The sequence below is a fragment of the Plodia interpunctella genome, chromosome 20, assembly GCF_027563975.2.
Source record: "Plodia interpunctella isolate USDA-ARS_2022_Savannah chromosome 20, ilPloInte3.2, whole genome shotgun sequence".
NCBI classification, from domain to species: domain Eukaryota; kingdom Metazoa; phylum Arthropoda; class Insecta; order Lepidoptera; family Pyralidae; genus Plodia; species Plodia interpunctella.
The window spans coordinates 5,865,760-5,889,633 of NC_071313.1; the positions used below are offsets into that span (position 1 = coordinate 5,865,760).

Here is a 23,874-nt window from a genome sequence, read left to right on the forward strand (position 1 = left end):
GGAGCACTGCAACGCTGCTACATTAATACATATTTAATTGCACACACCCCGAACATTCTCAGACCAACCTAACAACTGTATATCAGATGTTTAGGCTTTTCCTTTCATCATTATTATTATCATCTTCGAAGTGCTGGTGGTGTAATATGTAAGGGTGCGTCTGTAAATCTATACTATTTATTATAAAGAGGTAAGCGTTTGGGAATTTGTATGTTTGAGGCGGGTAATCTCGGAAACTACCGAATTGATTTCAAAAACTTTTCTTCATCATTAGAAAGTTACATTATACAATATTGCTATAGGCTATATTTTATCTCAAAATTGCAACGGGAGCGAAACTCCGGGCATCTAGTATATGTATATAAATCTTTTCTATTTGTCTGTTTCTTCTTTCTCACATTTGCCTATCGTCACAAACAGCAGTATTGCAGTATTCATCATGGAAGGATTTATCAAAATAACCTCAAATTTACTCATCCAGCCCCAACGAATTTTTCCAATGTTTTATTTACAATTTCCAGTGTGTATACTATAATTTGTAGCATTTTGATTGTGATGACATGTAATTGCTATGGTGAGTGATTACGTTTGTCCCTTGAAGCTATGGGTAACTTTTTTGATTCAAATTACATGTATTACTATCCTTTTCATTGGTAGCCCAACCTCTCCTTCTAGCGCGCTGAAAGGTCATACGTTGAGTATAGTATGCTTCGACGAGTATAGAATAAGTATATAGGTTCTTGGAAGGTCGTGGCCGGGCCCCGGACAGATGAGGGGGAGGGGCTACTTCCAACTTTTTATGCCCAGAAAAGCCAAGGTTCAAATTTGGATGGAAGCTAGAGTTTTTGATGTTGTTTTGTTTTTTTTTTTTAATAATATAATAGGCTCTGCTGGTTTTTTTTTGTTGATCTATGCTTACTACAGGTTTTTAAATGTATAAGAATAACTAAGAAGAAATTTGGACCACATTAGTCAGTCTGCAGTGTAGTTACGTTGCGTTGCTGAACATTCAATCAATATGCAACTATTTTGAAGTATAAGCAAAGATAGATAATGATAGAATTATAAGCCGCCATGGGAAACCCCGAAAAAATAAAAAAAATGTAACACAAATTTCATACACCATCTTAAAACAGTGGAACAATGGAAATTCGAAATTTGAAAAATAAATCGATTGTACTTATAATCGACAACAATGTTTCACATTAGTATTCGCCGGTAACACCAAATTTAAAACATACCAAAGACTAAGTGTTCGTTCATAAATATTAGTTATGATTATAACTCTGCCACCAGGTTACGCCATACAAAAAGTCGTTATAAAAAGTCGACTGGCCAGTAAAGTCGTTTATGTAGGAATGCGGTGTGTATCTCTCTATAGAAGTATATATTGTAACTCTGCATTTTTCTTAACATAATCTGTGGACGTATCGACCATAGAAAATGCGTTAAAGGAAATGTATTCGTCACATTAGATGATTCGATTTTTAAATATGGTATTGAATATTTTTTTCATCAAATCAAAATGGCTACCGAAGATTACGACATTATTTTGTTGTTGTAATATCTGTATTATTTGCTTTTGTTGCAATTTATAATTTAAATCGTGTTTATATAGCTTGAATCTCTAGTCTTTATATTTTAAATAAGTAAATAGATTAATTATATTTGTATAATTTTTATTATTATTATTTATATAATTTTGCGTCAACGATCGAAAACAATTAATTAGTCATTGCCAGCTGTTGTTATTGTTTTTGAGGACTTAATTGAGATTAGTTAATTACTACCAACTAATAATTTTGACCGCGGCTTCGCCCGCGTAAATTTCTCTGCGAAAGTGGAACAGACATGATTTTCATACAAACTTTCACCCCCCATTAAAGTACCTTAGGTAAGTTTTAAAGTGTCTCTTTAATTTTAAGCAAACCAAATTTTAATCAACATCGGACCAGCGGTTTGGACGTGAAAAACGAACAGATAGGCTTGCATTTATAATATTAGACACTACATATAATCTACAGAACGTCCAACGTCCGCAAACTACATTATGATGATCCCAAAATATTATTCCGAAATGCCGGCATGACCTACGCACAGAACTAGATATATGTAGTCTAGGTTTTTTCATTACTTTACACCGAATAAATAAAATTGTGTGCTCTAAAAAACCAACGTTACACGCAAAAAAATATTATTATAATGTCGTAGACGTACACGACAATTGGCGGCAATGTTGGGCCAATGTGTAAAACAAAGTTGGGCCAGTGTGCAGTCCAATGTTGGGCCAATGTCAGGATTTAGTTACCGGTCGGCTACTGTTGAACAGGTAGGACGCTGGATCGTAATATATTGAGCTAAGATGCTACCTTGATTATGATATATACCCAACATCGATTACTGCCTTGAATACGGGGTTTTGAGACGCGTGGTATACTATTATGTCGATTTTACGATCCATAGCTGAAGGGGAATTAAGTTTATAATAGTTTATTTATTTCTCTGTATAGAATACAATATTATGTATCTTGATGTTAATAAATCAATCAAATTGCATAAAGCGTTTGAGGGCTAATATTTTTGAAATAAATATTAATCTACCTACTTATTTATTTAGATTTTACTTCAAAGAAAATATATTTTTTTCAAGCGCTATATTTGCTACTTGACACATTACATAATTCTTTTTTTCATCTAAGGCTTGCTTTTTAAGTCTGTGTGATGAGTCAGTTGATTTTTCTGTTTCTGTATTAAATGAAACGTACATTATATTGTAAAATATTTTTATTGCAGCATTATGCATATTTTCCTTTATGTCTCATCTGCACAAATTCCTTACACATGACACATACGTATATGAATGGAATTAAAAAACGAAAAAAGATATGAAATGGTTGACAGAAGATATCGTCGCTTCAAAAATAGATATCTTAGTTAAGAAATTAAAAAAAAAATCAGTATTTCTCAAATAGGTTTTTCCGGTTTCTTATTTTTCTTTTTTTTTTGTTGATCTATGGTTTTTCCAGTGTGAGAGTAGGTACCTAACTCACTTAGAACTAACTGTGGCGCTAAAATTGTGGTATATTTTATTGCATTTCTATATTTGTGAGACCTTTTTTGTTCATTTATCTGAGGTGGAGGATTTAATTCTACAACTCCTTATACACCTTAAATTTATCCAGTAATGTTTGCAAAGCTGTCGATAGGTATATTGAACCTTTAAAGGATTAATTAAATAAATAAATACATTAAGACAAATCACACAGATTGAGCTAGCCCCAAAGTAAGTTCGAGACTAGTGTTATTGGATACTAACTCAATGATAATATATTTTATAATAAATACTTATATAGATAAACATCCAAGACCCGGGCCAATCAGAAAAAAAAAAATTCCATCATGACCCGACCGGGGATCGAACCGGGACCTCTCGGTTCAGCGGCAAGAACTTTACCACTGCGTCACCGAGGTCGACATAAGTCGCTCTACTTATAAATCTTCAAGGATTAATAAGTAGAGCCACTGTTATGGACAAATTCGAAAGATTATGAGTTAGGTTAGGTGATTCATCTTGACCTTAATATATTTATATTTCAGTTGTAAGTATTTATCAAAAATTAAAACAAATAACATCAATTTTATTTGAAACACATAAATCTACATTCGCGGCAATTTAAAGTTTGTAATTTTAGGTAGCAGACGCATGAAAGTAATATTGCAGTAACTTAAAAAACATTCTATGTGATAGTGATAAAAATATCTATAATTAAAATTATCGATATCGCAACAGCACTAACACCCGTATCGAGTATCTCATTGAACCGTGGAATGCGTATCATAAGCGGGCGGGCTATTTCATAAAAATGTTGCCAGGCGGGTCGCGGGGTCACGGCGGTTACCATTGGAATGGAATCCGAACTGTCACTTACATTCTCAATGGCCAGATTTAAATTTAAATACACTATTCTATTCTTTATTCGATCTTTTTTTTTTAATTTTCTGGCAAGTAGAGTTGAAATTTGACTTGTGGGTGGAGTCAGTTTATGACATATATCTTTTTTTTTTTTGGTTTATTCCCTCGTTTTATTGAGGAGGCAAAGGGTACTAGCCCATACAGCCAAGTCTTTTGTATTATGACATAGATCATCAGAAAGAAAATAAATAGTTACCCGGGCGATCGGGCACGGACATTGATTTCTATTCAAATCTTTCAAGCAATTTTTGCGTGGAGGGAGTGTGTCACGCATCACTATGGTGTACACACATAAATAACATGTGTAATTGAAATTATCTTGAAAAATCTTTTTAGAATGTGACATTAATAGATATTAAGTAGATATATAAATAACCAATGACAATTAGGAAATATAAAAAAAAAAATTGGTAGTTGTTGATTTACACGGTTGATTGAAACTGTAGATTATATAGTGACGATGAAACCATGCACAAGTCACATCCCAAACGTAGTTACCCAATACAAATGTGTAGTACGAATAGAAGGGTCTTGTTAGAAATCAATAGTGTTTTTAGTCGCCCTGGTAACATTGTTTAACCCTTGATCTACAATGATAGGGGTCACGCCCTTATGAATATAGAACTTAACATTTTGCTCTTACGAATATGTAGCTAAGCAACGTCTATATAGATACTTCGGAAAAAACCATTGTTTTGGCTAACGACGGAAGCGTGTCCGTAAGAAACAAAAACATTATTTTAATTTTTTTATGTCTCTGAGACTGGCATGAAAGAAATTGTAATCTGTTTACTGCTGAAAAAACAAATCCGGTTTGTCTTGTCCCAAGTGTTTTGGTATCATTTAAATAATTGACCGAACAGTTGGACCGCGCTACCGTACGGTGTACAAATTGCATATTTTCAGTTGCAGTTTCAACTAATTGCAGTGTTGTGAACGAAACTACTAATTGCATGGGCCAGAGGCGTGAATATATCAGAACTCCAGCACCAGAGCTGTCATTTTATCTTTTTGTGAAAAAAAAAAAAAAACGAAAAAAGCCTAAGGCAAGGTTACCATTTGTTAAGTAAAAAAAGATTTGAGCTAAGCCCAAATGATGCACCCACGTCTTTTTGTAAACCAATTTAGGTTTCATAAAAAAAAAACCTAATTTGATTTGTGTCTATAAATTTTCTATTCACAAAAGAAAACGTAGAAAAAATAATAGGTAGTGAAGTATTTTTGATGCAAACATTTTAAATTTTGGATCATTGGCAGTTTCATCCTCGATCACATTGACGTCCTACATTTCATGTGAATATGAATAGGTTTTGTATCATTCAAAACAAGTCTATTTTAGACAACCAATAGGTTGTTTACAATAATAAATAAATAATAAATATAATAAATATATTGGGACAAATCACACAGATTGAGCTAGTCCCAAAGTAAGTTCGAGACTTGTGTTATGGGATACTAACTCAACGATACTATATTTTATAATAAATACATATATAAATAAACATCCAAGACCCGGGCCAATCAGAAAAAGATCATTTTCCATCATGACCCGACCGGGGATCGAACCCGGGACCTCTCGGTTCAGTGGCAAGAACCTTACCACTGCGCCACCGAGGTTGTCACAATATAGTTGCTTCAGATAAATCATTAAGCTATTTTTCATATTTTTATGCTATTTTTATTATCGATAAATGTAATAAAAATAACTGCTCGGTAACGTTCGAAACAAATATTTAAACAGCATTCGGACCCATTAAGTTTTAAAATTCGAAGAAAATAGGGCGGTCAATGTGTTACCTATAAGAAAAAAGCTATGACAATAACTCACTAAAATCTCACTAAACTATACACAAAGAATCATTTAGCATCGGTCGCTGGGAAGCGTAACACGGTAGCCTGTAAATCCTTACCATAAACCAGAATAAAAATAAAACACGTTTCTTCGAATAGTCGGGGAGTCAACGGAAGAAATGTGCCTTTAAATTTATTGGTCATGATCAGAATGCAGAAATAAAAGTGTTTCTGATGTGATTTTTGACATAGAGCACTATTTGGTTTTATATATGGAAATATTTTTTTGTTTTTCCAGTCGATACACAACCGATCGTTGTCATTTCCGATTTTAACTGTCGATTCTGTTCACAAATAATGTTGACGTTTAAATTTAATAAAAATTAATAAATGTTAAATAAATGTGTCAAAAATTGTAAATGTAGAAAAAAATATATTCGGTAAATTGTCGATTTGACAATCAATCACGTCACCGCCGACACACAATCAGAATTGGAGGTGACCAAGCTGCACACAAAAGTTACTCCTCTTCAAAATACAATACAATTTAGTCAACCGCCTCCCGGCCTTCGAAATTCTTCGGTTTATTAATAATGCCCACGGCTGAGAGGTTGGAATGCGACTTTCCTTGCTCCAATCATAAGCGAATAACAGCGCGTCGCGTTTACTGGCAACATTTTTAAAATTACGTGGTATAATAAAACTTACTTGACGTTAGTTCTTAAATTCTTAAAAGGAATTTTAATTGATGTTGAGTTGGGCTTTATTTTGTTCTTATTGGTGCTTCGGAATGTCTGAATGACGTATGACTTAAGTAACAACCCACTTTAAAGAGGTTTATCAGTATGTTAATGGTTGTCGTTATGACGATGAGTGTTCATGAATACAATGTTACTGCTTATCTTTATTGCATTATTTTATAAATTGTTGTTTTCGACTACCAAAGTCTCATCGTCACTCACCTTTCTCTCATTAGCTGTTAGTTGTGGAATTTTATTGGAAACTTATGATTTTGGTAACTTGTGTATCATTATTGTTTTCCATTTTAGAAGATTTTTTATAGTAATTTTTAAATCTTCTTTTACTTATTGAATTATGTATATATTTGTATATATAATATAATATATTTATACTACCTTAATTTGGCAGTGCGAGACGGAGTTGTTTTGTAATTTGCCTTCTCTATCTCACACAAAAGCTAATAAATTATCAACTTTAGTGCAAGTTTCCGCACGATATTTGCCTTTACCGGAAGCAAAAGGATTTTTATGTACAATTATCAAAAACTTATCTATGGAACAATCTTGTATGTTTAAATTCAAATCTCAGCACTCGCTTCGAAAATATCACTGGCCATTCCCAACCCGACATTTCTTCGAAAAATAAAACGTTCCAAGTTTAAAACCGCGTTGTAAAATTCAAACTACGGAGTGAAGGACGGGTGCTGCGTCGTCCTCGACCTTAGAGGCCGACCTCAGCGCGTGCCCATTGTTGCAGTCGAGCTAATGTTACACCTCGTCATAAAATCGCGTTTGCTTTACATGTCCACACGTTGCTGATTTTTCCGGACAATTTTACACGTTCCATATTTGATATTTTTAACTGCAAATTTTAAGCAAACACCGCAGCCCTTAAACATTATCTCAACCTTTTTCAGCCTATTGCTGTATTTCTTTCACGCTATCCTTCTCTATTCTGTGATAATATAGTTCATAATAACCTGCTGCTATACTATACCTTTGACTCTAATAGTGAGTTTGGTATGTTTTATATAACTATATTAGCATAAACAGACAATATCATCAAAGAAATGAAATACCTACTTTAAATAAAGAAAAAAAGAAAGAGTTAAATGATTCTATATCAACTTGTATTGAAGCTAGTCACTAGTATAGGTGCTCTAAAACGGAATTGGAGTTGTCCAGTTGCGATGATCATTTTTGGAAACTAAACACAAGCGTGTTTAGTTCCTTTGACTAAGACTTTATCATATCTTCACTTCTTATTAATCGAAGCACTATTTATTTCAGAATTTGTCCCAAAACGTTCCCTGAAACGTAGTCCCCTTTCCCGATCGCGCCCGGTAACCCGAGAGTGTTTTCTCGGGACTCGTGCGCGTGCGATGAACGACCTCCGAGACGGTCCTTGCTTGCTGTACAATTATATTTCATACGCTTGTGTAGTACGCCCTTCGGAGAACGTTCTTATTTCGAAATAATTCAAAATGTTTTTGAAATAAGAACGTTAGCTTTTTTATTGCAGGTTCTGTATTCAGTCACGCTCTCCTTCTTAATTCGAATTTTAATTTCAACGTCTTATTAACTTCTCATCTTTGGGACACTGGACATTTTGAACCAGCCCGATACATAGGTACTTGCTAGTTTAGCACTGGACTAAGTAATTGTACTGAAGAGTGAGAGAGGCCTCAAAACTTGTGGCAATAAATATTCGTAATACATCTCTCTTATACGTTACGAACGTTTCTATGATTGAAGAAAATAATGAAAATCTAATATTTCGTAAAATGATGCCTTGATGAAGCTGTCTTTTTTAGAACAAGAACAGACATTGACAACGTTAAAAAAAAACTATGTTTCCTTTTTTAAAACATTATTGGTGACTGGACTTATGGACTTATTTTGGCAATGGTCTTACTGCAGCATCACGAATGGTATACATATCCTAAAGTTGATATTGTGTGTCTTATCTAACATATTAAAATAAAATTTAGCTGTATATTGTAAAGTTGAGATTGAATCATGGATTTTCGCTCTTATGAGTGATTCTCCATCAACATAGCAATAATTTACTGGTCACCACGCGGCCCTGTGGGTTACATTAACCTGTCTTCGTGGATAGTTTTGATTTATGAGTTGTTTGCCTCAAGTGCAATTTAATGTAAGCAAAATCTCTCGTTTTCGGATTGACGTAGAATTCAATTGAAAGAACCTTTACAGTTAATTATCACACTTTCGTAAATTTCCGTGCTGCAAAAGTTGAAGATTCCAAATTCAAATGGCTGTCAAGTCAATTGACAGCTATGAACTTAGAATTAGAATCTTAAGTTTTTCTAAAGTTGTTAGGTACTTCTGTTATTGCGTTTATGTAACAAATATTAGAACTTTTATAAGTAGCTATACTACTTATATGTGTTTTATTTTAACATAATTTATTTACAATTTGTTATGAATACAAATGTCAAGGAATCGTATTTATTTTATTACTAGCTAAATAACATAAAAATGTTACTTTAGTTGTAACATTTCCCATGGCGGCGGTAGGAAGTGTTACTTTTGCTTTTTATTTACTTTGCCAAATTTAAATGCTGTCTAAATCGGTGCTATTTGAATACATTTTTGCTTGCATAAGTACGTACCTTTTTTATTATCACTTAACAAAGAAACTTACCCCGGGTAATTCCTTCAAACAGACAATTGAATATTAAAATAATGAATTGTAAGGAATTTGACAGAGACACCCAATTTGATGTTTTAGCTATAAGAAAAGGCACAGATAAAGAAATAGAAAGAACACGTGTCAGGTCATGCAGGATGTCGAAGCTAATACGATTTTCAAAGGATCTTTTTAGCGCATTTGTTTTAAACTATCCCCAAATTAAAATCTAAAATAGAATACCTATATCTGTTGTTTCCCTTACGTGCATTCGTCTGCCAACCATGCAATGCATCTTCAACAATAGCTTTTATTCTACGGAACAAAACGAGACTAGCACGCGAATTCCAGGAACCAAATATTCCCATCCCTATGGAATTTCTTCGTTTTTTTTCGCCCATTTCTCACGAGGTGTCCAAATTTTTTTACTTTTTTTTTTTAAACATTCCACAAATGTTTACGTTTGAAGTTCGAACGTCTCAGGTAGATTTTGGAATATCCCGTTGCACTATTTTGCTCTCAACATCAGCTGCATTCGAATTTCGAATTCATATTCTATGACAATTATGAAGAAAAGTAATGTGTTTTTTTATGAATGAATTTAACACTGGTCTAGTGTTGTGAGCTTGCTTTTGTTTTTTTTTTTTCTTTTATATTGATGATAAATTGATAAATTCATCATTTCTACTGTCAACATACATCCAACTGTAATAAATACTGTCTAGATCATAGCTTTATCTGAATTATATATTTTACCGACAGTTTATGACCCGTCATTCACTTTGTTTACTTCTAGATTAAATTTTTCGTTTCGAAGTAAAAAAAAAGCATGAATCACGGGGCTTTGGTTCTCGTATATATCCAAATTTAATTGATTACGAATTCAGTTTGGCATTTCACGAAAGCGTCTTATTTGAAAACAGTTATATTAATTGATTCGAAGTGTTTTGATAAAGGGTTTTAGCGAAATTCTGTTACAAAGACAGAGAGCAGTGATGAATGCATTTCATAAATTTTAAAACGTGTAATTATCTAGTAATAGCCGCCAAGGCAGCGATTAAGATTCCAATGTGATGGTTTGATTACTACGAAAATATTTATGGTATTGATCGTTGTTTGAAGAACCTGGTAACACTCATTATTGATAATAAAATGCTGCGTTTAGTTTTTCCTTAACAATTATGCCATAGAATAGCAGCAATTCATTTATAGTGTTATTGTCTTTTTATGCTATCGCAAGACTATGAAGAAAATTATTACTAACAATTTTTATGGACTAAAAGTGAAAAAAAAAATATAATTTTTGCCGCATCTACGTTGTCATATGTCTGTGGCGCATACCGCCTCCGTAACACCGGGAGCCCGGTCCAATAATAAGAATAAGAATATGAGTTTAAAAAACGAATACGTCAAAATGCGAGTTTCGTGCGCCCGCGCCTCTCTCGTACATTTTTTCTCTTGTTTTTTTCTTTTTTCTCTCTCCCTGAGGATAATCGTATGTAACGCTAGATTACATTTGGGCTTAGTTTAGTACAATATGAACTTCAGACAGACAGAATAACGATATGCCCCTGAAGATTTTATAAAAACATATGTTTGCTTTTTATTTGGGATTAATTAATAAGTACAGTCGACAGCACACCAACTTACCTAAATTTGCTTCTATTACTATTCGCTTCTGTATTACCTTCGCTTAAATTCACTGCCATATAGAGGACATATGCACACCAAACATTTTTATTAACTGTTTCATAAATTAACGTCACATGAATGTTTATAGATTCAAACTTTGTTTTGATTCGGCCATCGCTTTCGTCGCTATATGTTACCGCAACTTGGTGTAGTGGTTAAGGCTATTGCACTTTGACGTATAGGTTGGGTGTTCGAATCTCACTGTGCATGGTTCCACAGATAGTGGATTTTCTGTCACTTATCTTCTAAGAACATGCTAGAATAATATTTGTGTTCTCAATTTGGATTCTTTCTCCCATAGAAATCAGTCCTGAGAATGTAAATGACATTTTTTTTGCCAGAAATTATATTTTACACAATAATAAGTATTAAAATAAAAATAGATACAGTGTTTATTGAAAATAGGATCTTTTATGTATTAGTCTTTTAGACTTATTTATACACTTTCTGTACTTATTTAAATTTGTGGGACGATCTTTTTATATGTAAACATTTAATTTAGGTACACAAATACTTTCACCATGTTGCCCAGTAGAAAAGATATGATCACTATCAAAGTTTTATGCGAAAAAAAAATTTAAAAGAAACTGGCCACATATTTTTCGTAATTCGAATACTAAGTTCGTTTCCTCTCAATTATTTGTCTGTCGCGCGTCGTGGCGTGGTATTATGTTGTAATGGTAATCATCTTTGTAGTATGGTAATGCTGGCTGCCCGTGGGCCGCTTCTTGCAGGAGATTGCTCTTGGCCGCGCCGGTGATGGCCCATAGAGTAACGATGTCTTAGACGCGACATGACAATAATTTAAAAATATGATTAGTTTGTAAGACGGTTAATTCGGATATATTCAGTAGTACTTTCATTATTAACTTAGGTTAATTACAAGGTAATTTATTGTGTATGCGTTACAAAGAACCTTCATTTACTCCAAGTCAATCCTTTGTCATAAGATACATAAAAATACTTTGAATTATTACAATAAATAACAATTAGGTACATACAAAAATAAAATAAAAAAGTAAATTGTATAGAAATTATTTACTTATGTAAATAATTTATGTACAATTTACTTTTTTTAAATTAATTAATTAATAAGCCTCGCATTCTTTTTTCGAAATATGAATTTCAAAAAAAGAATGCCCGCTCTGCGCTGACCATTGGCCAGGGTTTGAGAGGCGTAAAGCATCCCAGGAATTTTAATCGCATCCCAGCCGCTTGAGGCAATAAAAACAAAACGCAAGCAGGTTGAATTTTGGATACGTACCCATACCGGTATCTAGTACGACCTTCAAGCCATTGTCTTTGATTCATAAGGAATGTTTCGGATTTATCATATCATTGATTGATATAAGCTGGAGAGAATTTTAGATTATTTTGTGGGTACCTACAATGGTTATAATGTCCAATTTAACGAAAAAAAGCGTGAAATAATAATTATGTCTGAAATACACGAAATACAATTTAAATGACTAGTACTTAATTAAGTACACATGTATTTGGTAGTATTTTTAGAGTATTATAGTGTTTTAAATTAATAGAAATTATATTTTGAATAATATAAAGGTTAACATTATTCTCCACGTGGATTTATCTATAGACCGAAATCTACGTCTATACATTCAATGGCAGTCTAGTCTAAATGATCTCTATAAAGTAGGTATCTATAAAGTAGGTAATGACATAATGAAATAAACTACATTTTTAAAGAGAATCGGACCGAACGCTGGTCGTCTCAAGCAGATAGGCAACGAAAAGAAAAAGACGTAAAATTAGTTCCGTAGCCGCGAGTGGGAATGAGACAGAAGCATATAGAAGGTAGCGCTTATGAGAAAGAGATAGAAGATGAAGACTGAGTCGAAAAACAACCGGTCTAAGGGGAGGCAGATGCTCTTTAAAACCCCCACGGCAATACAGATTCCAACATTAAGAAAATAATTATTAATGTTTTTCAACCCTGTTCCAATCAATTGGTTTTGAGCATTGAGAGTAGCTAAAAAGACCAGTATTTTCCAATTCGTAGTATTTTAAATTGTATTCCATTTTTGGCTAAGCGATTTAGTGTTTACCTGACCGACCAATGTTCTAAAATCATGGATATTTGTGAGGAATTGTACGTTGGAATTTTGGCAGACTGCCGAATTATTTCAGACATTATCTGCTTTACATTTTTTTCCTAGTTCAATATTCTTTATTATTACATCGTATTCGTATATATGAAATCTAAAGTTTCAAGTAAAGAAATAGCGAAATAAAACGTAAAACTCAAGTAGAACCAATTCAAACCATGCCCGCGGGAATTGCGTGAGAATAGGTCTAGCCTAGACCGTGCACTTAACTAATTAACAAGTTATGCTTATTTCATTATATCTCGGATGGCCAGCTTTCAAGGAGCCGCACTTCGCTCCAAGCGCACTTGTATGGTGCATTTACGAACTTGGCCCAGGACAAGATTGCAAATGCATGTAAAGGAATTCCGGAACAAAAATGCGCGTCTACCTGCACAGTGGCACACAGTGGCGCGCCCCGTACCATTGGCGCGGTTGAAATTTTAAATTGCGGGGTTCTTTGGAAAATCTCAAGAAAATCGCGACAATTAAACCGCACGCCACCTCAGCCTCTCCGCGTCGCCAGTCCTACATGTGCTAAAGCCAACTTTTTGCATTCCGCGCCGCTGTCGCCGCCGCTATGTTCTTCTTCAACTGAATTACAGTGATTACGGCAATTGTTTATAGAAGCCGTTAACGAAGCGCTACTAAATAGCAAACGTGCTTATGACGCTCATAACTTTCATAAGCGAGTCTAATCATGCGGAATTTTGCGGCTAATGCGCTTTTACTTCATTATTACTTATGCAAATATGCAAGTGATTCGCGTGCAGGACCCGGGACGGGGTCATCGAGGGTCCGTTAGTGACGCTTCAGCCTGACACCTCGGCGGGCTGCGTTTTCAATTCGACGAAGTTATTACGACAGATGGCCGCGACCGAGGCGGGAGCGGCCGCGGACCCCGGCCCTTTGGAGAGATCGACCTCCGAAATGCGCCCGAGATTGCATTCTTTCGGCGGCGCGGGCGCATTCCACCGCGCACCATCCGAACAGCGCGCGCCCGCGCCAGTCGACGCGCGCCCTTTTGGGGGTTAAGATGTGTCCGTCTCGGCGGGCGCTCAAGATGTGGTCCCAGCCGCCTCCCCCCGAACCGGAGCCCGAAAAGGCGACGTTCCGCGCCCGAGCCGCGTCCACCGGTGCGCACTCCTGGTGCCGCGGCTGCTTTGGAAGCAGCCAGATCGCCCGCATGGTTCGTGAGCCTCCGGAGTACGGCGTCCGCGTCGATCCAACCTCTGCCCGGCCGGCCGGGTTGCAAGTCCGCGATGAGCCCCAATACCAAAACCTCGAGGAGATGCGCAAGCGTCCTGAGTACGCTAATCTCGAGGAGATCAGTCGCGAGTTCGGTTACCGTTTGTGCCCCGAAGGACAAAATCTCGAAGATGAAGCTATTTATGAAAATATACTGTCAGTGCGTCAAATTCGTTCCGCTGAAGTGCGTCTAGTGCCGGTGTCTGAAGTGGCGTACTATGAAGGCCAAGGTTACGTGGCGACGCAGGTCTTGAGCAGAAATGGAACTTTTCCTCAATGCCCGCCCAGCACATGGAGTCGGCTGCAGCATGCTTGTAGACTCAACGCGTCCCTCAGAGTGGTAACTGTAAATATAATTTCATTTTAAAACTTTTACCTGACTCCCAAGAGTACGTATCATCTGAATTTTACTTGGATTCTTGTGTTGTGAGCTAATGTAACGAAAAAGTCGACAACTTTTTGTCCGCATTCCGTGCAAAAAGTGGCCATTTGTGTTACTAGCTCATGTCCATCATAAAAACTACTCAGCTGCTGTAACGACACGATAATTTTGGATGTTACTTGGTGTATTTCGTATGGATGTGTGATATTCGTTAAAAACTCGTTTGAAATACTCATTTGAAGGCTGGAAATTGGATATTTGGTGGTAAATCGTATTTCCTCAACATGGCCTGTTTCTGAATGTGGTGTAAATAAACACAACTTGTTTGCTTATTTCGACATTTATTTTATGACTTGTAAAATTTTGTGTCTACATTTACCTTACAGATTCCTTAAGAAGCCGTGTTACCACAGTGTTTAATAGTTTAAACTGTTTTTTTAAGACCATAGTCAAATTATTTAGTCACTAAAAATACAGTGATAAACGAGCACTCTGGAACTCCATTATGTAATAAAATCAAATAAGTATATAATTCAAAATCATTACATATTTTCTTCATATTTTTTCACCAGCTCTTTATTATAAGACTGCCACATCATAATCGAATTTTTTTCGATTCACCTCTATTACAGTAATCAATCCGTGATTTCAATCTCTGGCGTCCATAATTATTAACAATTGCCAGATAGGCACAACGGTCAGTTTTTTAGGTCATGAAATTAGATTTTTGAATGAGTTATGCGTTAGTCGGAGTGATTTATTGGTGGGCGTCGTTACGGGTTTTCGGATTGTATCTGTGTAACTACTACTGATAATTTGTTCGAAGTTTTATGTTGTTTTATAATGACGCAATAAATTGTTGCTTTTTACTGTTGTTAACTATGGTGTCTAGTATTCTGGAACTGGATGCTAATAAAATCAAATAACATCGGTTCCAGAAATAGTTATCACAACATATGTATGTGTACATTGCATTAGATAGGTAGGTACTCTAGTTTAGAAAATAAAAATACAAAATATATGAATAGCAGAATTTAAAAAATTTTGGGCCCCTGTGTGTGTCCCTGTGTAAGTGCATATATAACTATTGTTATAATACGGTATTACGATAATACGATAGGTATAAATTCTTGGTTCTTTCTAAATGCTTTATAGCTCTATGTTTTCGGATGACATTATTTTTTTAAAAGAATATTCAGGTCGATGAGTTGGTTTTTCTATTAATAAAAAATAAATTATATATTATTGAAATCATAATATATTTTCAAAGTTATATTTCTTTTGTCCCGCAGGCAAAGAAGGAGATGTACGATGTCAAGAAGCAAAGGTTGTGTCTAGCCCAAGATGAATACAAGCATTTAAACAATGCTCTGTCAACACTGGCTGCCTCTCGAACAAGTTGTGAGTACCTAACCTTAATTTTTTTCTTTACTTATTAATTATTGTTTTATTTTTCTCCAGGCAAATAAATGTTTCAATATATGAAATAAAAATGCATAAGAATTTGAGATCTTTAAACAAAACGCAAATGAAGGTCTGTACCTAAATAATTTACGTCATTTATGTCGATTTATATTTAAAAAATAAACAAAAAATATTGTAACAATATAAAGAAATCTTTTCTATGCGCTCTATGAAATGCACGATAAATAAAACGATCGACGGGAATCGATTTTATATACTCTAAAAACATTTTTTAAAGCGGATTCCAAATTTTGGAAATTTTGATAACGGCTGTGTGATACACACTCGCACAAACTGTGGTGGTACTTAGTATTTTCTATCATGTTTTCCTCAACACAATGCCGGGCATATGTTTATGTACTTATAATAGGTACATACTTATATATTAATCTGGTAGAAACTGCTAAAAATGTTTATGTCAACAACCAATATAAAATTGGTATTAAAAACTTGAAATCTGACTCTCGTGCGTATGACAACTTGTAGCGAGACTCCATTATACTTTATGAGAATAGTCAGGTTCAAAATCTACATTCCGTTCCTATTTACTGCCTTTACATTTTACTATAATTCCTTTTAGAATTCCGTAAATTATAGTTAGCAGGTTCTTGGACTGCATTATAAATTTTAATCAGCACAATCGGGGCAGAATATTACGTTTGCCGCTAGGGCCGAGCGTAGACTTGGTTCTATAGGGCCGGAAAATTTATAAAAATGTTATCGATACGATTTTTTTAAATATTCGAACAAAATGCGCATGATTTTATTCAATGGAGAATTTGTTTTATGTAGGTAGTCATAGACTTGGTAAAAATTTACGACAAAAATAAATAGGTAGTTGACAAACATTTGTAGCAATATTAAATAACTATATCTTATTACATTAATGTTCAATCGGAAGGTCCGTTTCATTCTTCACTTTTTTTTCTTTTAATGATTCATTAATTATTTTTATCTTTTAGTATGTCAGGTTACTATGAAATGCATTGTAAGCAAAAATCTATACGATCCAATTATTTTCAACCTTTATGTTATGGCAAAAATACCATATTTATTCAGTTCACCATAAAAAATATATGCAGCTTTTACATTTATCCACACACTATCAAAATTTTTGAATAAATAAATACGACGACAAACGTAAATCGACAGTTTGTTTGCAGTTTGTTTGCATCGTCTGACCTTGCATACATTATATTACATATCGATGTTTTGACAACACCGTATGAAAAATAAATGATTTTCTTGTTTACTTGCCGACAGCATGCATTTTTTACCTCGCATTCTTTTACACATACAGTATTTGCATATAGACTTTTCAATTTATAGCGTTTAAACCTGAATACGTATTAGTGGGAGAATAGAAATACGAGATATTAATGGACTGATAGGGCATTATTAATAGACCTAAAATATGAAACACCTGCACTGCATCATAAGAAAATTAAATAAAATTTGATATGATGACGTTCATGTTAAAAAAGAAAACTTATTATACTCCGTCATACTCAGTTCCGTCATACTTAGTTTACTAAGTATGACGGAACGTCAATTTAACTATGACGTCATTCATGACGACTGTGAATAATAGTATTATTACTATAACTACAGGTGATTTTCTATGGTTACGTCAATTTCCATATATCGTAGTAAGTAATATCTTTTCAGCGTGTTTGATACTTACGTTAATGGAAGGAATGTATTTCATTAACACGGTCATTCTTAATAAGTCAAGATTTTGAATAAACATTATCGTTGTTGAATGTGTACACTGATATATGAACATTTACACTAATACTATATAAGTACATATTTTCAAACTACAATACCTATTTTGTACACTATTCAATATTGCTTTTTCGACATTTTAAATCTGATGGTATTCATAAAAGTTTATTTGTCTCTTCAGTGTGTTCATCAACAACCTCCATGACAACGACGTCAACAACGTCCCGCCATGACCCTGAAGTCTTGAGAGCTGAAGTCACGCAAGCTCGTGGAAGGGTCGCCCAGTTGCGCAAGGAGCTAAGGCAGGCGAGAGCTGAAGTAGCAAGTGCCAGACGAGGGGTCGATACGCTTGCAGAGTAAGCATTTATGGATAGTTACATTCTGGAAAATATTGGCAGCTGCCCCAGTTTCCCATGTAACGTAAAAAATATTTCAAAGAGAAAATTATGCCCGTGAAAGACTACATCTGAATAAAATTTTGGTTGCTCATAATGAACTTGAATAAGTTGAACTAGCCCCTTGGAAACTTTCTAATTTATTGCCTAGATTTTCCCATTATCTCCATTTACAGCATATAGAATAGTAAAGTAACGAGCACCTTCGCATTTGCAATGCCTATTATCCCTTTTATGATAGTGACGTTGTGTAAAAATGTCAGTGCATGTCTAAAATATTTGTTTTTTCAATTTCAGAGTCGAACAAAAGATAAGTTCCCAGCAAGGATGCTACAATATTACTGAAGCTCAGGCGATTATGACTGAGCTGAAGAATATTCAGAAGTCATTGACGTCGGGGGAGAAAGAAAGAGCAGTGCTCATGCAATCTTTAGCAAAGCTAAAAGACGATCTGACGAGGCTTCAGTTTGGAGATGCGTCACCAGATTTATCGACGTTAAGTATTCCTCAAGAAAAACTTAGTACAGCATCGCAAACCGATCTATGCGCTGATTTAGTACCTATAGGGACAAGATTAGCAGAAATGGCGCGAGTTCGCCTTCAATACGATGAAGCTAGAAAACGGATACAAAAAATCCAACAACAACTAGCGGATTTAGAAGATAAAGTTCAGCCCGGCCAGGCGGAGTCCGACAAAGATCGGTTATTGTTATTCCAAGAGAAAGAACAACTGCTGAGAGAACTGAGGAGTATAACTCCAAGAACGAGATCGAAGCAGGAGATGAGTGATATACAGTCTGAATGTGAGAGATTAGAACAAGACTTGAAGAACGCATTTGAAATGTCGAACAAGTGTATAGCTGATCGGTTAAGGTTACACGAGGAGAAGCAATTACTGTTACAACAATTGAAAGACGCGTTGACATCGATGACGACATTGGAAGGTCAACTGAAAACGTTGTCAGCGAGTACGCTATCTGTATCAAGTAGTTCGAGCTTAGGGTCCTTGTCTACAGCTAGTAGCAAAGGATCTTTGAGCTCAGGGATTAGTTTTACGGACATTTATGGAGGACCTCAATTAGGGAGCTCCTTCCAAGCTGACAAACCTATTGATATGGCTGATCTACATAGACGAGTTGAAAGGTAAATATCATCAAATTTAAATGTTTTCTTTAAAATTTTATATTCGATTATTGATTTCGATTTATGAACTGACATTGCATTTTTTGTTCAAGGTTACTGCGTGGCACGAGCTACACTATGGATAGTATAACTCCTGGAGCTAGTAGTTCACCATCGCAACCATCGCTGTCTCCGAGAAGCAGTTTATCATCAGCCAGTCCACCTCCGCCTCCTCCTTCCTACAATCAGGTAAAACTGAGAAGAAGAGGTTTGACTAGAATTAAGACAGATTTTGACTTTACCTACTGACGTTTATAGTCATTTAAGTCAATTACATTTTGGCTAAAACGACTTATCATTGCAATGATATGAGTATTAAAAATCTTTGCCAAAGGCACAATCGAAAAACCGTAGTGTAATTTAAATGATTGACACTTTATGCCCGGATCTTGATAATACTGTTTGGTCGATTGTTAACCAAACTAGTTGCTTGTCTGTTTTACAATCGTACTGCCTATTTAGTCACTATTCCTTATCTTCGGTATCTCATGTCTCAAGCAAAATCAATTTATTTATAGGACAAATTTTATCTTGCCTTTGGCGGCAATCTGTCAAACCACTTTTCACTTTTACTTCGAGTGCGAAAGGTTAAGCATAGCTGATCTCATAGATAACATATCTGATTGATAAAATTATTTTGTCTAATAAATTTCAGGTGGAAAGGCAAAGGCGGCAGCAGCATAGAGAATTAGAAGAGAAATTAGCGGAAATGAGGATAGGTGTCGCTACAGGACTGAATGAAGTTACAGGACTTGCAACAAGTAAGTTGAATTTTCGTTTAGATATCTGCACTATCTAATTTCTGAATAAATGATTTGATTTTGATTCTATAAAGAAAATAAAATCCGCGTAATATACGTAATTTTTCAGTTTTTGTTCTTCTATTTCCATGTCGATGGCAAATCTATAAACACTCCTGCGTTATGCTAATAATATTCAATGGTGGGATATGAAATAGTTTTTGTTTTAAATTAATTTCTTTTGTTTATAGTTCCCGTGCAATTACAAGGACCAGGACGGCCTAGCGAGCCACTTTCCCCAATATCCGAAACCCCACCGCCTCCCTTGTCGCCAAGAACTCCCTCATCTAGTGGTAAGTAACGTGTTCGATATTGACAACTGATTTGAGACACAAAAGTAATAAATAATTAATTAGTATTTAAACGCTAAATTAAAATTAAAGTTAATGGTTTTAATTTGAAAAGGTTTTATGATTTAAAAAACTAATTCTGCACAGATTGGGCAGAACATTTTATATTTTTAAATCATCACTAATTTATTACGTCACATTTGGAATTTTACCTATTACTGTATTTGAAAGAAACCATTACGATGTTGTATTGTATACAATTCCAGGTACGAACACTAGATCAGTTTCAGCGGCAGTGAGTGATGAATCGGTGGCAGGGGACTCGGGTGTGTTTGAAGCGGCTCAAGCCGGGAATGACGCCTCTAATGCAGGTAAACATTACAGACCATTTAGTCTCTCATTTCCTCTCTCATTTGAACGCTTTTCCAGTATTATACCTGGCTGTTACTCAACGAAGGCAGGTAAAAATAGAATAGAATATAACCTTTGAAGATTCCACACCATTGGCAATATTGGTGTTTCTTCTTAGCAATCAAGACTATTCACCGTAGAATATGAGTGGTATTTTTTCTAGGATCCCCAAGCCAAAATCTACCAAACATCTGGTAATGTATAACAAAAAGTAAATTTACAATAAGTATATTTTTTAATTTTAACAGTGAGCAGTGCGCAAATTGAGCTCAAATTGCGATACTGTCCCGACGAGACCGCGCTGGAGGTCGGCATTCTCAGGGCGAGGAATCTACACGCGCTTTACATCGACATGGATACCGAAATGTGAGTAGATTTGTTTACATAACTAGCTCTGGTATGGAATTTAAAAAACAATAGATCTTCTACAGCATGACAAATTACTTGTGGACCACGAGTTTACATAGAGCTTATTTAACTTACATAGCATTCTGAAAATAAAAATGATTCCATTAGCGTGGTGCGAGTAGCGCTGATGGGCGGCAGCGGCGCGGGCGTGGTGCTGAGCAGCGCGGCGCTGGCGTGGCGCGGCGCGGCGCTGTGCTGGCGGCACGTGCAGCGCGTGGCCGTGCAGGGCGCGCGCGCGCTCAAGGCCGCCACGCTGCAGGTCAACGTCTGCACGGGCCAGGAGTGCTTGGTGAGTTGACTGGGAAAATAATATATAAAGTTTAGGTACTATTTTATTCAGACCTTCACAGGCTCTTCTTCACGTCGAATTTATAGTATTACCTATACTATAATGAAACTTCACGTCGATAGTATTATATAATTGCGATGATTTTATTTTTGACGTTGACTCAAGTTAATTTATCGATAACGAATCTATCGATACGGGTACAACCTTGATGTCTGTCAAAGTGACATTTTATTTTAAAGGATTTGTTTATTTATTTTGTACTGTACATACTTTTGTTTGATAAAGATGGATTTTTATCATAAACTTGATCATACAAAATCTTGGAGCTAAGGATAGATATATTATTTGTGTGATTTTCAAATTAGGTACTATCCCATGGTACCTAAGTTCTATATTATAACAACTATATTATATAATATATAGGCCTCTATGGCCTATCCCTATCAGTCATCAGTCGGTATTTATTATATTTTTAAAAGCCTTGATTAAAATATTATTGTAGCTATTTAATCCATTGGCTTTGGGTACCTATAAATGATGATAACTAGCCAAATTTGAGTATTCGGCATAAAGCCTTGAGTGCCATGTGAACTACACTAAGGCGAGAGCGATTTTTTTCTGATTCCTCCTCTTGCAAGCAAAAATAACCTTTATTTTAAAGTCAATTCAATTTAATTTTCTTTCCAGGGATGTGCACAAGTGAGCCTAGCAGACTTCGACTTAGAAGGCGTGTGGCAGAAGTGGTACAACCTCCTTAGCTTCAGGTCTATGAGAAGGGACGAGAGTTCAGACGAATCTACAGTTATTTCGTCACAAACTTCGACATTGACGAGGAATAGAGGTTAGAATTGTATATATTAATCTATGATTTTAGCTACAGACAACATTATTTTGCCAGTAATCTCCAGTATAATTATAATGTAGTGCGGTGCTTGAAACATACAAACCCTATATAACTCTCAAAAATAAAAATTCGAAGTATTTTAACAGTGAAACTGTGTTTGACGACCTCAGTGGCGCAGTGGTAAAGTTCTTGCCACTGAACCGAGAGGTCCCGGGTTCGATCCCCGGTCGGTTCAAGATGGAAAATGATATTTTTCTGATTGGCCCGGGTCTTGGATGTTTATCTATATATGTATTGGTTATAAAATATAGTATCGTTGATTTAGTATCCCATAACACAAGTCTCGAACTTACTTTGGGGCTAGCTCAATCTGTGTGATTTGTCCTAATATATTTATTTATTTATTTGAAACATCTTTTCCAAAATCATCATTCGCTTAAAATAGATGTATATACAGCATATATACTGTTTTGTTCAAAACTGGACAAGACCTGGGTTAGATCCAAATTCATACTCATTTTGGAAACCACAAATGTAATTACTTACAATTACAGTTACATTTATTGTTTTGTTTTTGAATTGAAAATTGAATCAGAATAAGCAAAGCCCTTTGGTGGCCATTATAACTATATTTCCTAATCAGATTTCTTAGTGTTTAGTAAATATTTCATTAATATTTCCTTTTTTGTAGGTCCGGAAAGTATGATGAGTGCAGACTGCAATGTTGACTGTGGGGACAACTCCGCTTCGGAAGATGAGGAGTCTAGAGAACCACTTAATCAGGTAAGATAATTTGAATTCTAAATTTTGATGCTGTTATTTATATAGTAGCTTTGTGATCTTGCAGATGTTCAACTGAATTTGTAAAATAAAATACTTAAGAAAAAATAAAATTGAGGCATTTGCCAATTTCATGAATTCGATATTTGTTTAATTAAACCCAATTTTTTGTGCACTCGCAATTCACTCCTTCAAGTCTCGCAATTCCTGACTCTATCTACCCTGTAACGGATAAAGACGTGATACTGTATATTATGTACAAATGTGATTGTAAAACTTGCAACAAGTGTAAATTTGTCCTCTTGTGCCTTTATTGCCTTGTACCTTTATTTATTCTATTTAGTTTTAAAATACAAAGATGTCAATTTGATCTTCAGTCAAAATTAATGTGCCAAGTCAAATAAAAAAATATTTTAAATTCTATAGATAGTGGAAGAGGATTCGCTAGAAGATTACATTCCTGAAGATGATTTAGCGCTTGAGGAAGAATTTTTGCATCCACCGACTTCTGAGAAGGCAACTAACACTGAATGCAACTTCTGCCCGGAGGGAGCGAGACAGCTGCATAGAAGGTAGGATCATTAGCCTTGTGTTATTTCTATATATGTTTTGCTTCTTTGGTGGAAGAGGAATATCGTACATGCTGTATATAGGCTTTATATAATGATTACATAATTGATTTTATTAAATATTTTATTT

At 35.2% G+C, this 23,874-nt stretch overlaps 1 protein-coding gene across 6 annotated transcripts in view; it reads left to right on the forward strand.

The window, feature by feature from the left end:
* Positions 1-23,874, forward strand: part of kibra — a 66,839-nt gene that overhangs the window by 37,642 nt on the left and 5,323 nt on the right. For 2 of the 6 annotated variants that reach the window (XM_053760431.2, XM_053760430.2), the window contains exons 4-15: positions 15,877-15,985; positions 17,958-18,132; positions 18,469-19,314; positions 19,407-19,542; positions 20,009-20,114; positions 20,345-20,446; positions 20,710-20,814; positions 21,103-21,220; positions 21,371-21,551; positions 22,239-22,392; positions 23,087-23,178; positions 23,602-23,747. In XM_053760431.2, coding sequence (XP_053616406.1) covers positions 15,877-15,985; positions 17,958-18,132; positions 18,469-19,314; positions 19,407-19,542; positions 20,009-20,114; positions 20,345-20,446; positions 20,710-20,814; positions 21,103-21,220; positions 21,371-21,551; positions 22,239-22,392; positions 23,087-23,178; positions 23,602-23,747 — 2,270 coding nt within the window. Of the gene's footprint in view, positions 1-13,885; positions 14,549-15,876; positions 15,986-17,957; positions 18,133-18,468; positions 19,315-19,406; positions 19,543-20,008; positions 20,115-20,344; positions 20,447-20,709; positions 20,815-21,102; positions 21,221-21,370; positions 21,552-22,238; positions 22,393-23,086; positions 23,179-23,601; positions 23,748-23,874 lie in introns of those variants that run through there. The other 4 variants (XM_053760433.2, XM_064436617.1, XM_053760428.2 and 1 more) reach the window with 4 other exon arrangements.